Here is a 16,849-nt window from a genome sequence, read left to right as displayed (position 1 = left end):
ATGGTCTGCAGAGCTGAGCTCCTATCACGTGGTCTGCAGAGCTGAGCTCCTACCACGTGGTCTGCAGAGCTGAGCTCCTATCACATGGTCTGCAGTGCTGAGCTCCTATCACATTATCTGCAGAGCTGAGCTCCTATCACGTGGTCTGCAGAGCTGAGCTCCTATCACATGGTCTGCAAAGCTGAGCTCCTATCACATGGTCTGCAGAGCTGAGCTCCTATCACATGGTCTGCAAAGCTGAGCTCCTATCACATTATCTGCAGAGCTGAGCTCCTATCACGTGGTCTGCAGAGCTGAGCTCCTATCACATTATCTGCAGAGCTGAGCTCCTATCACATTATCTGCAGAGCTGAGCTCCTATCACATGGTCTGCAGAGCTGAGCTCCTATCACATGGTCTGCAAAGCTGAGCTCCTATCACATGGTCTGCAGAGCTGAGCTCCTATCAAATGGTCTGCAGAGCAGAGCTGAGCTCCTATCACATGGTGTGCAGAGCAGAGCTGAGCTCCTATCACATGGTCTGCAGAGCTGAGCTCCTATCACGTGGTCTGCAGAGCTGAGCTCCTATCACATGGTCTTCAGAGCTGAGCTCCTATCACGTGGTCTGCAGAGCTGAGCTCATATCAAGTGGTCTGCAGAGCTGAGCTCCTATCACGTGGTCTGCAGAGCTGAGCTCCTATCACATGGTCTGCAGAGCTGAGCTCCTATCACATTGTCTGCAGAGCTGAGCTCCAATCACATGGTCTGCAGAGCTGAGCTCCTATCACATGGTCTGCAGAGCTGAGCTCCTATCACATGGTCTGCAGAGCTGAGCTCCTATCACATGGTCTGCAGAGCTGAGCTCCTAACACATGGTCTGCAGAGCTGAGCTCCTATCACATGGTCTGCAGAGCTGAGCTCCTATCACATGGTCTGCAAAGCTGAGGTCCTATCACATGGTCTGCAGAGCTGAGCTCCTATCACGTGGTCTGCAGAGCTGAGCTCCTATCACGTGGTCTGCAGAGCTGAGCTCCTATCACATGGTCTGCAGAGCTGAGCTCCTATCACATGGTCTGCAGAGCTGAGCTCCTATCATGTGGTCTGCAGAGCTGAGCTCCTATCACATGGTCTGCAGAGCTTAGCTCCTATCATGTGGTCTGCAGAGCTGAGCTCCTATCACATGGTCTGCAGAGCTTAGCTCCTATCACATGGTCTGCAGAGCTGAGCTCCTATCACGTGGTCTGCAGAGCTGAGCTCCTATCACATGGTCTGCAGAGCTGAGCTCCTATCATGTGGTCTGCAGAGCTGAGCTCCTATCACATGGTCTGCAGAGCTTAGCTCCTATCACATGGTCTGCAGAGCTGAGCTCCTATCACGTGGTCTGCAGAGCTGAGCTCCCTCTCCTCTCTCTCTCTCTCCTCTGTCTCCCTCTCTCCTCCGTCTCCCTCTCTCCTCCGTCTGTCTGTCTCCTCCGTCTGTCTGTCTCCTCCGTCTGTCTGTCTCCTCCGTCTGTCTCCTCCGTCTCTCTCTCTCCTCTGTCTCTCTCTCTCCTCTGTCTCTCTCTCTCCTCTGTCTCTCTCTCTCCTCTGTCTCTCTCTCTCCTCTGTCTCTCTCTCTCCTCTGTCTCGCTCTCTCTCCTCTGTCTCTCTCTCTCCTCTGTCTCTCTCTCTCCTCTGTCTCCCTCTCTCCTCTGTCTCTCTCTCTCTCTCCTCTGTCTGTCTCTCTCTCCTCTGTCTCTCTCTCTCCTCTGTCTCTCTCTCTTCTCTGTCTCTCTCTCTCCTCTGTCTCTCTCTCTCCTCTGTCTCTCTCTCTCTCCTCTGTCTCTCTCTCTCTCCTCTGTCTGTCTCTCTATCCTCTGTCTCTCTCTCTCTCTCTCCTCTGTCTGTCTCTCTCTCCTCTGTCTCTCTCTCTCTCCTCTGTCTCTCTCTCTCCTCTGTCTCTCTCTCCTCTGTCTCGCTCTCTCTCCTCTGTCTCCCTCTCTCTCTCCTCTGTCTCCCTCTCTCCTCTGTCTCCCTCTCTCTCTCCTCTGTCTCCCTCTCTCCTCTGTCTCCCTCTCTCCTCTGTCTCCCTCTCTCCTCTGTCTCCCTCTCTCTCTCCTCTGTCTCCCTCTCTCCTCTGTCTCCCTCTCTCTCTCCTCTGTCTCCCTCTCTCCTCTGTCTCCCTCTCTCCTCTGTCTCCCTCTCTCCTCTGTCTCTCTCTCTCCTCTGTCTCTCTCTCTCCTCTGTCTCTATCTCTCCTCTGTCTCTATCTCTCTCTTCTGTCTGTCTCTCTCCTCTGTGTCTCTCTCCTCTGTGTCTCTCTCCTCTGTCTCTCCTCTGTCTGTCTCTCTCCTCTGTCTATCTCTCTCTTCTGTCTGTCTCTCTCCTCTATGTCTCTCCTCTGTCTGTCTCTCTCCTCTGTCTATCTCTCTCTTCTGTCTGTCTCTCTCCTCTGTGTCTCTCCTCTGTCTGTCTCTCTCCTCTGTCTATCTCTCTCTTCTGTCTGTCTCTCTCTTCTGTCTCTCTCTCTCCTCTGTCTGTCTCTCTCCTCTGTCTCTCCTCTGTCTGTATCTCTCCTCTGTCTCTCTCTCTCCTCTGTCTCTCTCTCTCCTCTGTCTCGCTCTCTCTCCTCTGTCTCTCTCTCTCTCCTCTGTCTCTCTCTCTCTCCTCTGTCTCTCTCTCTCTCTCCTCTGTCTGTCTCTCTCTCCTCTGTCTCTCTCTCTCCTCTGTCTCTCTCTCTTCTCTGTCTCTCTCTCTCCTCTGTCTCTCTCTCTCCTCTGTCTCTCTCTCTCCTCTGTCTCTCTCTCTCTCTCCTCTGTCTGTCTCTCTATCCTCTGTCTCTCTCTCTCTCTCCTCTGTCTGTCTCTCTCTCCTCTGTCTCTCTCTCTCCTCTGTCTCTCTCTCTCCTCTGTCTCTCTCTCCTCTGTCTCGCTCTCTCTCCTCTGTCTCTCTCTCTCTCCTCTGTCTCTCTCTCTCTCTCTCCTCTGTCTCCCTCTCTCTCTCCTCTGTCTCCCTCTCTCCTCTGTCTCCCTCTCTCTCTCCTCTGTCTCCCTCTCTCCTCTGTCTCCCTCTCTCCTCTGTCTCCCTCTCTCCTCTGTCTCTCTCTCTCCTCTGTCTCTCTCTCTCCTCTGTCTCTATCTCTCCTCTGTCTCTATCTCTCTCTTCTGTCTGTCTCTCTCCTCTGTCTCTCTCTCCTCTGTCTCTCTCTCTCCTCTGTCTCTCTCTCCTCTGTCTCGCTCTCTCTCCTCTGTCTCTCTCTCTCTCCTCTGTCTCTCTCTCTCTCTCCTCTGTCTCCCTCTCTCTCTCCTCTGTCTCCCTCTCTCCTCTGTCTCCCTCTCTCTCTCCTCTGTCTCCCTCTCTCCTCTGTCTCCCTCTCTCCTCTGTCTCCCTCTCTCCTCTGTCTCTCTCTCTCCTCTGTCTCTCTCTCTCCTCTGTCTCTATCTCTCCTCTGTCTCTATCTCTCTCTTCTGTCTGTCTCTCTCCTCTGTGTCTCTCTCCTCTGTGTCTCTCTCCTCTGTCTCTCCTCTGTCTGTCTCTCTCCTCTGTCTATCTCTCTCTTCTGTCTGTCTCTCTCCTCTATGTCTCTCCTCTGTCTGTCTCTCTCCTCTGTCTATCTCTCTCTTCTGTCTGTCTCTCTCCTCTGTGTCTCTCCTCTGTCTGTCTCTCTCCTCTGTCTATCTCTCTCTTCTGTCTGTCTCTCTCTTCTGTCTCTCTCTCTCCTCTGTCTGTCTCTCTCCTCTGTCTCTCCTCTGTCTCTCCTCTGTCTGTATCTCTCCTCTGTCTCTCTCTCTCCTCTGTCTGTCTCTCTCCTCTGTCTCTTTGTCTCTCACCTTCTCCCCGTCTTCCTCTCACATGAATATGGAGCGGCTCCCGGTTGGTGATGTTGCGGTCACATGACCCTGCCGTGTATTTCCCTCTAGTATCTCAAGGAGGAGAAGGAGGAGGAGGAGGGAGAGGAGGAGGAGGAGGGAGAGAAGGAGGAGGAGGGAGGGAGGAGGGAGAGGAGGAGGGAGAGGGGAGGAGGAGTGTGATGTGTGGTTGTTGCTATTAGATTTGGATACTTGGTGCAGCAGGGGTTAATAAGGAAAGAGTTAATTCCCTGCCAGGGGTTAAGAGGGGGCAGCTGTTTCCTGGGGGGGGGTCCCCGGATGTATAGATCATAGTGTAGCCTTCCCAGAATGCATCACAGCATCCACTTCACTGTGCCTCCCCTCCCCCCCCCCCCCTTTAGCTCCTATCACATGGTATGCAGAGCTGAGCTCCTATCACGTGGTCTGCAGAGCTGAGCTCCTATCACGTGGTCTGCAGAGCTGAGCTCCTATCACGTGGTCTGCAGAGCTGAGCTCCTATCACGTGGTCTGCAGAGCTGAGCTCCTATCACGTGGTCTGCAGAGCTGAGCTCCTATCACATGGTCTGCAGAGCTGAGCTCCTATCACGTGGTCTGCAGAGCTGAGCTCCTACCACGTAGTCTGCAGAGCTGAGCTCCTATCACGTGGTCTGCAGAGCTGAGCTCCTATCACGTGGTCTGCAGAGCTGAGCTCCTACCACGTAGTCTGCAGAGCTGAGCTCCTATCACGTGGTCTGCAGAGCTGAGCTCCTACCACGTAGTCTGCAAAGCTGAGCTCCTATCACGTGGTCTGCAGAGCTGAGCTCCTATCACGTGGTCTGCAGAGCTGAGCTCCTACCACGTAGTCTGCAGAGCTGAGCTCCTATCACATGGTCTGCAGAGCTGAGCTCCTACCACGTGGTCTGCAGAGCTGAGCTCCTATCACGTGGTCTGCAGAGCTGAGCTCCTATCACGTGGTCTGCAGAGCTGAGCTCCTATCACATGGTCTGCAGAGCTGAGCTCCTATCACGTGGTCTGCAGAGCTGAGCTCCTATCACATGGTCTGCAGTGCTGAGCTCCTATCACATTATCTGCAGAGCTGAGCTCCTATCACGTGGTCTGCAGAGCTGAGCTCCTATCACATGGTCTGCAAAGCTGAGCTCCTATCACATGGTCTGCAGAGCTGAGCTCCTATCACATGGTCTGCAAAGCTGAGCTCCTATCACATTATCTGCAGAGCTGAGCTCCTATCACGTGGTCTGCAGAGCTGAGCTCCTATCACATGGTCTGCAAAGCTGAGCTCCTATCACATTATCTGCAGAGCTGAGCTCCTATCACGTGGTCTGCAGAGCTGAGCTCCTATCACATTATCTGCAGAGCTGAGCTCCTATCACATTATCTGCAAAGCTGAGCTCCTATCACATGGTCTGCAGAGCTGAGCTCCTATCACATGGTCTGCAAAGCTGAGCTCCTATCACATGGTCTGCAGAGCTGAGCTCCTATCAAATGGTCTGCAGAGCAGAGCTGAGCTCCTATCACATGGTGTGCAGAGCAGAGCTGAGCTCCTATCACATGGTCTGCAGAGCTGAGCTCCTATCACGTGGTCTGCAGAGCTGAGCTCCTATCACATGGTCTTCAGAGCTGAGCTCCTATCACGTGGTCTGCAGAGCTGAGCTCATATCAAGTGGTCTGCAGAGCTGAGCTCCTATCACGTGGTCTGCAGAGCTGAGCTCCTATCACATGGTCTGCAGAGCTGAGCTCCTATCACATTGTCTGCAGAGCTGAGCTCCAATCACATGGTCTGCAGAGCTGAGCTCCTATCACATGGTCTGCAGAGCTGAGCTCCTATCACATGGTCTGCAGAGCTGAGCTCCTATCACATGGTCTGCAGAGCTGAGCTCCTAACACATGGTCTGCAGAGCTGAGCTCCTATCACATGGTCTGCAGAGCTGAGCTCCTATCACATGGTCTGCAAAGCTGAGGTCCTATCACATGGTCTGCAGAGCTGAGCTCCTATCACGTGGTCTGCAGAGCTGAGCTCCTATCACGTGGTCTGCAGAGCTGAGCTCCTATCACATGGTCTGCAGAGCTTAGCTCCTATCACATGGTCTGCAGAGCTTAGCTCCTATCACATGGTCTGCGGAGCAGAGCTGAGCTCCTATCACGTGGTCTGCAGAGCTGAGCTCCTATCACATGGTCTGCAGAGCTGAGCTCCTATCACATGGTCTGCAGAGCTTAGCTCCTATCACATGGTCTGCGGAGCAGAGCTGAGCTCCTATCACATGGTCTGCGGAGCAGAGCTGAGCTCCTATCACGTGGTCTGCAGAGCTGAGCTCCTATCACGTGGTCTGCAGAGCTGAGCTCCTATCACGTGGTCTGCAGAGCTGAGCTCCTATCACGTGGTCTGCAGCTCTGAGCTCCTATCACATGGTCTGCAGAGCTGAGCTCCTATCACATGGTCTGCAGAGCTGAGCTCCTATCACATGGTCTGCAAAGCTGAGCTCCTATCACATGGTCTGCAGAGCTGAGCTCCTATCACATGGTCTGCAGAGCTGAGCTTCTATCATGTGGTCTGCAGCAGAGCTGGGCTCCTATCAAATGGTCTGCAGAGCAGAGCTGAGCTCCTATCACATGGTCTGCAGAGCTGAGCTCCTATCACGTGGTCTGCAGAGCTGAGCTCCTATCACATGGTCTGCAGAGCTGAGCTCCTATCACGTGGTCTGCAGAGCTGAGCTCCTATCACGTGGTCTGCAGAGCTGAGCTCCTATCACGTGGTCTGCAGAGCTGAGCTCCTATCGCGTGGTCTGCAGAGCTGAGCTCCTATCGCGTGGTCTGCAGAGCTGAGCTTCTATCATGTGGTCTGCAGAGCTGAGCTCCTATCACGTGGTCTGCAGAGCTGAGCTCCTATCACATTATCTGCAGAGCTGAGCTCCTATCACGTGGTCTGCAGAGCTGAGCTCCTATCACGTGGTCTGCAGAGCTGAGCTCCTATCACATTATCTGCAGAGCTGAGCTCCTATCACATGGTCTGCAGAGCTGAGCTCCTATCACGTGGTCTGCAGAGCTGAGCTCCTATCACATGGTCTGCAGAGCTTAACTCCTATCACATGGTCTGCAGAGCTGAGCTCCTATCACATGGTCTGCAGAGCTTAGCTCCTATCGCATGGTCTACAGAGCTGAGCTCCTATCACATGGTCTACAGAGCTGAGCTCCTATCACATGGTCTGCAGAGCAGAGCTGAGCTCCTATCACATGGTCTGCAGAGCTGAGCTCCTATCACATGGTCTGCAGAGCAGAGCTGAGCTCCTATCACATGGTCTGCAGAGCTGAGCTCCTATCACATGGTCTGCAGAGCTGAGCTCCTATCACGTGGTCTGCAGAGCTGAGCTCCTATCATGTGGTCTGCAGAGCTGAGCTCCAATCACATGGTCTGCAGAGCTGAGCTCCTATCACATGGTCTGCAGAGCTGAGCTCCTATCACATGGTCTGCAGAGCTGAGCTCCTATCACATGGTCTGCAGAGCTGAGCTCCTAACACATGGTCTGCAGAGCTGAGCTCCTATCACATGGTCTGCAGAGCTGAGCTCCTATCACATGGTCTGCAAAGCTGAGGTCCTATCACATGGTCTGCAAAGCTGAGGTCCTATCACATGGTCTGCAGAGCTGAGCTCCTATCACATGGTCTGCAGAGCTGAGCTCCTATCACATGGTCTGCAGAGCTGAGCTCCTATCACATGGTCTGCAGAGCTGAGCTCCTATCACATGGTCTGCAGAGCTTAGCTCCTATCACATGGTCTGCGGAGCAGAGCTGAGCTCCTATCACATGGTCTGCAAAGCTGAGGTCTGCAGAGCTGAGCTCCTATCACATGGTCTGCAAAGCTGAGGTCCTATCACATGGTCTGCAAAGCTGAGGTCCTATCACATGGTCTGCAGAGCTGAGCTCCTATCACATGGTCTGCAGAGCTGAGCTCCTATCACATGGTCTGCAGAGCTGAGCTTCTATCATGTGGTCTGCAGCAGAGCTGGGCTTCTATCAAATGGTCTGCAGAGCAGAGCTGAGCTCCTATCACATGGTCTGCAGAGCTGAGCTCCTATCACGTGGTCTGCAGAGCTGAGCTCCTATCACATGGTCTGCAGAGCTGAGCTCCTATCACGTGGTCTGCAGAGCTGAGCTCCTATCACGTGGTCTGCAGAGCTGAGCTCCTATCACGTGGTCTGCAGAGCTGAGCTCCTATCGCGTGGTCTGCAGAGCTGAGCTCCTATCGCGTGGTCTGCAGAGCTGAGCTTCTATCACGTGGTCTGCAGAGCTGAGCTCCTATCACATTATCTGCAGAGCTGAGCTCCTATCACGTGGTCTGCAGAGCTGAGCTCCTATCACATGGTCTGCGGAGCTGAGCTCCTATCACATGGTCTACAGAGCTGAGCTCCTATCACATGGTCTACAGAGCTGAGCTCCTATCACATGGTCTGCAGAGCTGAGCTCCTATCACATGGTCTACAGAGCTGAGCTCCTATCACATGGGCAGCAGAGCTAGACGTGACGTGACCCTGGAGCTCTGGACGTGAACCGGCAGCTCTGGACGTGACCCGGCAGCTCTGGACGTGACCCTGCAGCTCTGGACGTGACTCTACAGCTCTGGACGTGACCCTGCAGCTCTGGACGTGACCCTGCAGCTCTGGACGTGACCCGCCAGCTCTGGACGTGACCCTGCAGCTCTGGACGTGACCCGGCAGCTCTGGGTGTGACCCTGCAGCTCTGGGTGTGACCCTGCAGCTCTGGGTGTGACCCGGCAGCTCTGGGTGTGACCCTGCAGCTCTGGACGTGACCCTGCAGCTCTGGACGTGACCCTGCAGCTCTGGACGTGACCCGCCAGCTCTGGATCTGACCCTGCATTTCTGGGTATGACCCTGCAGCTCTGGATGTGACCCTGCAGCTCTGGACGTGAACCGCCAGCTCTGGATCTGACCCTGCATTTCTGGGTATGACCCTGCAGCTCTGGATGTGACCCTGCAGCTCTGGATGTGACCCGGCAGCTTTGGACATGACCCTGCAGCTCTGGATGTGACCCTGCAGCTCTGGATGTGACCCTGCAGCTCTGGATGTGACCCTGCAGCTCTGGATGTGACCCTGCAGCTCTGGATGTGACCCGGCAGCTTTGGACATGACCCTGCAGCTCTGGATGTGACCCTGCAGCTGCTCTCCATGCACATTCAGACGTGAGGGCAAAGCTTCTGAACCCTCAGGAACCAACAGCAGGAAACAGTTGTCAGCGTGGCCCCCCACCCCTCATGCTGCCCCTCCACATACTCCAGTTGTTTCCCATTATTCACAGGCACACAAGGGAGGAAGGAGGCTCCAGTATAAATGTGATACCCGCCCAAAATCTGCTCCAGCCTCCTCTTTTCAGTGATTCTTTTCAGCTGTTCCAAAGATGATCCTCCTGCAGATCGCTCTTCTCTTCTTGCTCTACGGCGCTGGACAGGGGAACAAGCTCAGGTAAGTTCAAGGCTATGACTACCCTGGCGGGATGAGACAGGCCAGTTGGTGATGGGAGAGGAGACACTGAGGTCCTGCATGCATAGGAGGAGACACTGAGGTCCTGCATGGACAGGAGGGGACACTAAGGACCTGCATGGACAGGAGGGGACACTGAGGTCCTGCATGGACAGGAGGAAACCACAGAGGTCCTGCATGGACAGGAGGAGACACAGAGGTCCTGCATGGACAGGAGGAGACACAGAGGTCCTGCATGCACAGGAGGAGACACAGAGGTCCTGCATGGACAGGAGGAGACACAGAGGTCCTGCATGGACAGGAGGGGACACTGAGGACCTGCATGGACAGGAGGGGACACTAAGGACCTGCATGGACAGGAGGGGACACTAAGGACCTGCATGGACAAGAGGGGACACTGAAGACCTGCATAGACAGGAGGGGACACTGAGGACCTGCATGGACAGGAGGGGACACTGAGGACCTGCATGGACAGGAGGGGACACTGAGGACCTGCATGGACAGGAGGGGACACTGAGGACCTGCATGGACAGGAGGGGACACTAAGGACCTGCATGGACAGGAGGGGACACTGAGGACCTGCATGGACAGGAGGGGACACTGAGGACCTGCATGGACAGGAGGGGACACTGAGGACCTGCATGGACAGGAGGGGACACTAAGGACCTGCATGGACAGGAGGGGACACTGAGGACCTGCATGGACAGGAGGAGACACTGAGGTCCTGCATGCATAGGAGGAGACACTGAGGTCCTGCATGGACAGGAGGGGACACTAAGGACCTGCATGGACAGGAAGGGACACTGAGGACCTGCATGGACAGGAGGGGACACTGAGGACCTGCATGGACAGGAAGGGACACTGAGGACCTGCATGGACAGGAAGGGACACTGAGGACCTGCATGGACAGGAAGGGACACTGAGGACCTGCATGGACAGGAGGAGACACAGAGGTCCTGCATGGACAGGAGGAGACACAGAGGTCCTGCATGGACAGGAGGGGACACTGAGGACCTGCATGGACAGGAGGGGACACTGAGGACCTGCATGGACAGGAGGGGACACTTAGGACCTGCATGGACAGGAAGGGACACTGAGGACCTGTATGCACAGGAGGAGACACTGAGGTCCTGCATGGACAGGAGGAGACACAGAGGTCCTGCATGGACAGGAAGGGACACTGAGGACCTGCATGGACAGGAGGGGACACTGAGGACCTGCATGGACAGGAGGAGACACTGAGGTCCTGCATGGACAGGAAGGGACACTGAGGACCTTCATGGACAGGAGGGGACACTGAGGACCTGCATGGACAGGAGGGGACACTGAGGACCTGCATGGACAGGAGGAGACACTGAGGTCCTGCATGGACAGGAGGGGACACTGAGGACCTGCATGGACAGGAGGGGACACTGAGGTCCTGCATGGACAGGAGGGGAAACTGAGGACCTACATGGACAGGAGGGGACACTGAGGACCTGCATGGACAGGAGGAGACACTGAGGTCCTGCATGGACAGGAGGGGACACTGAGGACCTGCATGGACAGGAGGGGACACTGAGGTCCTGCATGGACAGGAAGGGACACTGAGGTCCTGCATGGACAGGAAGGGACACTGAGGACCTGCATGGACAGGAGGAGACACTGAGGTCCTGCATGGACAGGAAGGGACACTGAGGTCCTGCATGGACAGGAGGGGACACTGAGGACCTGCATGGACAGGAGGAGACACTGAGGTCCTGCATGGACAGGAAGGGACACTGAGGACCTGCATGGACAGGAGGGGACACTGAGGACCTGCATGGACAGGAGGAGACACTGAGGTCCTGCATGTACAGGAAGGGACACGGGGGACCTGCATGGACAGGAGGAGACACTGAGGTCCTGCATGGACAGGAGGGGACACTGAGGACCTGCATGGACAGGAGGGGACACTGAGGACCTGCATGGACAGGAGGGGACACTGAGGACCTGCATGGACAGGAGGGGACACTGAGGACCTGCATGGACAGGAGGGGACACTGAGGTCCTGCATGGACAGGAAGGGACACTGAGGACCTGCATGGACAGGAGGGGACACTGAGGTCCTGCATGGACAGGAGGGGAAACTGAGGACCTACATGGACAGGGGGGGGGGACACTGAGGTCCTGCATGGACAGGAGGGGACACTGAGGACCTGCATGGACAGGAGGGGACACTGAGGACCTGCATGGACAGGAGGAGACACTGAGGACCTGCATGGACAGGAGGGGACACTGAGGTCCTGCATGGACAGGAGGAGACACTGAGGACCTGCATGCACAGGAGGAGACACTGAGGACCTGTATGCACAGGAGGAGACACAGAGGTCCTGCATGGACAGGAGGAGACACTGAGGACCTGCATGGACAGGAAGAGACACAGAGGTCCTGCATGGACAGGAGGAGACACTGAGGTCCTGCATGGACAGGAGGAGACACTGAGGACCTGCATGCACAGGAGGAGACACTGAGGACCTGCATGCACAGGAGGAGACACAGAGGTCCTGCATGGACAGGAGGAGACACTGAGGACCTGCATGGACAGGAGGAGACACAGAGGTCCTGCATGGACAGGAGGAGACACAGAGGTCCTGCATGGACAGGAGGAGACACAGAGGTCCTGCATGGACAGGAGGAGACACAGAGGTCCTGCATGGACAGGAGGAGACATAGAGGTCCTGCATGGACAGGAGGAGACACAGAGGTCCTGCATGGACAGGAGGAGACACTGAGGACCTGCATGGACAGGAGGAGACACAGAGGTCCTGCATGGACAGGAGGAGACACAGAGGTCCTGCATGGACAGGAGGAGACACAGAGGTCCTGCATGGACAGGAGGAGACACAGAGGTCCTGCATGGACAGGAGGAGACATAGAGGTCCTGCATGGACAGGAGGAAAATCGAGGAAGTGGTACCAACACAGGACCAGGGAGGTGGTGAATGGGCAGGAGGGGACCAGGGTGGTGCCAGGGCAGGAGGGGACCGGAGAGGTGGTGCCAGGGCAGGAGGAGACCGGGGAGGTGGTGCCAGGGCAGGAGGGGACCGGGGAGGTGGTGCCAGGGCAGGAGGAGACCGGGGAGGTGGTGCCAGGGCAGGAGGGGACCGGGGAGGTGGTGCCAGGGCAGGAGGAGACCGGGGAGGTGGTGCCAGGGCAGGAGGAGACCGGGAGGGGGGGGTGCCAGGGAAGGAGGGGACCGGGGAGGTGGTGCCAGGGCAGGAGGGGACCGGGGAGGTGGTGCCAGGGCAGGAGCAGACCGGGGAGGTGGTGCCAGGGCAGGAGGGGACCGGGGAGGTGGTGCCAGGGCAGGAGGGGACCGGGGAGGTGGTGCCAGGGCAGGAGGAGACCGGGGAGGTGGTGCCAGGGCAGGAGGGGACCGGGGAGGTGGTGCCAGGGCAGGAGGGGACCGGGGAGGTGGTGCCAGGGCAGGAGGGGACCGGGGAGGTGGTGCCAGGGCAGGAGGAGACCGGGGAGGTGGTGCCAGGGCAGGAGGAGACCGGGGAGGTGGTGCAAGGGCAGGAGGAGACCGGGGAGGTGGTGCCAGGGCAGGAGGAGACCGGGGGGGGGGGGGGTGCCAGGGCAGGAGGGGACCGGGGAGGTGGTGCCAGGGCAGGAGGAGACCGGGGAGGTGGTTCCAGGGCAGGAGGAGACCAGGGAGGTGGTGCCAGGACAGGAGGAGACCGGGGGGGTGGGTTGCCAGGGCAGGAGGGACCGGGGAGGTGGTGCTAGGGCAGGAGGAGACCGGGAGGGGGGGGTGCCAGGGCAGGAGGGGACCGGGGAGGTGGTGCCAGGGCAGGAGGGGACCGGGGAGGTGGTGCCAGGGCAGGAGCAGACCGGGGAGGTGGTGCCAGGGCAGGAGGGGACCGGGGAGGTGGTGCCAGGGCAGGAGGGGACCGGGGAGGTGGTGCCAGGGCAGGAGGAGACCGGGGAGGTGGTGCCAGGGCAGGAGGGGACCGGGGAGGTGGTGCCAGGGCAGGAGGGGACCGGGGAGGTGGTGCCAGGGCAGGAGGGGACCGGGGAGGTGGTGCCAGGGCAGGAGGAGACCGGGGAGGTGGTGCCAGGGCAGGAGGAGACCGGGGGGGGGGGGTGCTAGGGCAGGAGGGGACCGGGAGGTGGTGCCAGGGCAGGAGGAGACAGGGGGCGGGGGGGGGGTCGCCAGGGCAGGAGGGGACCGAGGAGGTGGTGCCAGGGCAGGAGGGGACCGGGGAGGTGGTGCCAGGGCAGGAGGAGACCGGGGAGGTGGTGCCAGGGCAGGAGGGGACCGGGGAGGTGGTGCCAGGGCAGGAGGAGACCGGGAAGGTGGTGTCAGGGCAGGAGGAGACAGGGGGCGGGGGGGGGGTCGCCAGGGCAGGAGGGGACCGAGGAGGTGGTGCCAGGGCAGGAGGGGACCGGGAGGTGGTGCCAGGGCAGGAGGAGACCGGGGAGGTGGTGCCAGGGCAGGAGGGGACCGGGGAGGTGGTGCCAGGGCAGGAGGAGACCGGGAAGGTGGTGTCAGGGCAGGAGGAGACCGGGGGGGGGGGGGTGCTAGGGCAGGAGGGGACCGGGGAGGTGGTGCCAGGGCAGGAGGGGACCGGGGAGGTGGTGCCAGGACAGGAGGGGACCGGGGAGGTGGTGCCAGGGCAGGAGGAGACCGGGGGGGGGGGGGCCAGGGCAGGAGGAGACCGGGGAGGTGGTGCCAGGGCAGGAGGGGACCGGGGAGGTGGTGCCAGGGCAGGAGGGGACCAGGGAGGTGGTGCCAGGGCAGGAGGGGACCAGGGAGGTGGTGCCAGGGCAGGAGGAGACCAGGGAGGTGGTCTTGTGGCAGGGGGTTTGTATAGCCAGGATTCTAGCTCGGTGAGGTTTCCAGTGCTATCTTTTTGGCGCGATTTGCTTGGGTGAAAACATCTTGCAGGCAGATGTGACTGAATATATTGTACGGCCGGCAGTGGGTGGTGGGGGGGGGGGGGGGTCAGCATTCCAGAGGAAGAGAGGGAAGACCCTGCCTAGTCTCTAGGCAATGCTACAATATCAGTCCGCAAGCGATTTACACTACATTCACGCGTCCGTATGTGGTGGTCATGAGCTCCATCCGCAGCTCGCTCACAGACGCCCTAGGGGACATGTGAAAAGAGCCTGTTAAGACATATAAGAAGTAGCACAGAGGATTTCAGGAATGATTTGGTGTCTTGTTTGTGTATGTGCAGCCTCCTGGTCACAGCGCCGGATGCATGGAGACCTGGAGTCCTGGAGTCGGTGTTTCTCCAAGTGCGGCCACAGCCGGAGACCTTCCCTGTGACGGTCTCTGTAATGAGTTACCCGGATAAGAAGAAGACCTTCTCCAGGGCATTGATGTCGCTGACTCCTGAGAACCGTTTCAGGGGGGCAGTAAACCTATCGGTAAGTGGGGGAATGGGGTCTCCAGAGCTTGTGCCTTCTCTTATTCTGGTTCTCCCCCTTATAGATACCAGCGGAGGACTCCCCCGGACAGTTTGTGTATCTGGTGGTGGAATTGGAAGGGTTCAGGGAAGAGCGGAGAATCGCAGTAACCACCATGTCCAGGTCCCAGAAGAAGGAGTCAGGTGATGGCCCCACGTCCAGAGCTTTTTGTGCTCCGTGAGTTGAGGGAATGACGTAAGGAAGTGTCATCCTGATGCAAATATTTCTCATTTTAGATAAATTCACTTTCTGGAGAAGACGGCTGCGATCGGTGCAGTCCGTGCTGACAGCGCAGCAGATCCAGGACATGAGTGAGTTGCAGCAGTTGCAGGTTGTAGGCAGCACATAGATCCCACCACTGCAGAGCCACTAGAAGGCAGCACTGAGTCCATCAACTGCGGTCCTTGTGACCATCAATGTAACGCTATTGTCAGGATTCAGGATGCGTGGATCTACTGGACCACCGCGGGGACCGGGGTCCGTAGCGTTTGTCAGGGTTTGGGGTCAGTGAACCCCCTGGACCCCCGCGGGAGATGGTACTAGTTGACACCTGGGACCCAAGTCTAAGTGGCACCTGGTCTTCACCAGAGCCCACCACAAAGCGGGTTGGACTTGCTGCGGCGTGGTACCTCCAGGTTGTTCCACAGGTGCCACTAGCCCATGGTGGCTGCCGAGGTCGAGGTACCTTAGCAGGAGACAGTCTGAGGTCCAGGCACAGGGTCAAGGCAGGCGGCAGAGATGCAAGGTCAAGTCCAATCTGGGGTCAGCAACGGGAGGTCCAGGCAGGTGGGAATGGGAACGCTTAGGAGACACGGGAGACACAGGAACGCAGGGATATTACAGGGAGCCTTTTCTAAGGCTGTGAGGCACAAAGATCCGGGAGGGGACACAGGAAGGGGCTGAAAATACAAGGTGGAGGTGCTCAGCCGCCCCGCGCGCCCTAGGAGGTGGGGGGCACGTGCACGGCAGTGTGAGGAGAAGCAGGGAGAACGGGGGTCCCCGTGACAGCTATGACATCCTCAGACCGGAAGCCGTGTGACTGCTAATACTCAGATGTTTTTTGTGACTGGGGGTAGACCGCGCTCCCATTGCGGTTCCCTTTATTTGGGGTTTTGGCATGAAGATGATGCTGATCATTGGGACCGCAGGCCCATCTGGTACCTGGATGGATCCGCATGGGGAAGTCCACCAGAACACGGTCATTTCCAGGACTTTATTGAGGACAGGCCTCAGATCACTGCTGGGGGGAGACCATGAGGACAAACCTGAGCAGAGGTCATAGAGAGCATAGACCCCGAGATATTCACCCTGTGCCCTCTGGCCTCAGCCACCAGGTACCGCCAGTACCCCCGGCTCCAGAGATGTTGTCGTGATGGTTCTGACCATTATTCTGAGCACGACGTTGTAAGATTGGAGGCAGCGATGGGTTGTTACGGAGCAAGAAGCTTTGTCACCAGGTCTACGAAGAAGTGTTGCAACCACACAGAGAAACACACGTACAAGGCTGTGGTATAATCTCCGGCCTGCAAGATCAGAACCACCACAGGGAGGAGCAAGAAAATGGAGAATACCACAGGAAGGAGGCGCCGGACGAGCTGCTGACAATCACCATGAGCCACAGCGGGGGGGCAGTCACCAGGACATTCATTGTCACCCTAGACCCCACCCGGGACGTCTCCATACAAGTTCAGCAGCAGGATGATGGACACTGATATCAGTATGGTGGTCAGGACTGCGCCCCCCGAACATCCCTGACACCCCCCTCTGTCACCTCACGCCCCCCCCCTGTCACCTCAGCGCCCCCCCTGTGAACTCAGCGCCCCCCTCTGTCACCTCGCGCCCCCCCCTCTGTCACCTCACGTCCCCCCCTGTCACCTCAGCGCCCCCCCTGTGAACTCAGCGCCCCCCTCTTTCACCTCACGTCCCCCCACCTCTGTCACCTCAGCGCCCCCCCCTGTGAACTCAGCGCCCCCCTCTGTCACCTCAGCGCCCCTCCCCCTGTCACCTCAGCGCCCCCCCTGTCACCTCAGCGCCCCCCCCCTGTCACCTCAGCGCCCCCCCCCCTCTGTCACCTCAGCGCCCCCCCCCTCTGTCACCTCAGCGCCCCCCCCCTCTGT

General features: G+C 58.0%; 1 protein-coding gene across 1 annotated transcript; it reads left to right on the top strand.

Moving 5' to 3' along the window:
* The first annotated feature begins 8,998 nt into the window (after positions 1-8,998).
* On the top strand, positions 8,999-16,510 carry LOC140108504 (complement C5-like). The gene is made up of 5 exons (XM_072131767.1): positions 8,999-9,279; positions 14,501-14,693; positions 14,758-14,875; positions 14,969-15,043; positions 16,060-16,510. Exons 1-5 carry the CDS (start codon positions 9,215-9,217, stop codon positions 16,245-16,247), a joined length of 639 nt encoding a protein of 212 aa, XP_071987868.1. The 5' UTR covers positions 8,999-9,214; the 3' UTR covers positions 16,248-16,510.
* The last annotated feature ends 339 nt before the right edge of the window (positions 16,511-16,849 follow it).

The sequence above is a fragment of the Engystomops pustulosus genome, unplaced genomic scaffold (assembly GCF_040894005.1).
Source record: "Engystomops pustulosus unplaced genomic scaffold, aEngPut4.maternal MAT_SCAFFOLD_140, whole genome shotgun sequence".
Taxonomy (NCBI): Eukaryota; Metazoa; Chordata; class Amphibia; order Anura; family Leptodactylidae; genus Engystomops; species Engystomops pustulosus.
Note: the sequence above shows the minus strand (reverse complement) of the source record. Positions and strands in the feature narration are given on the sequence as shown.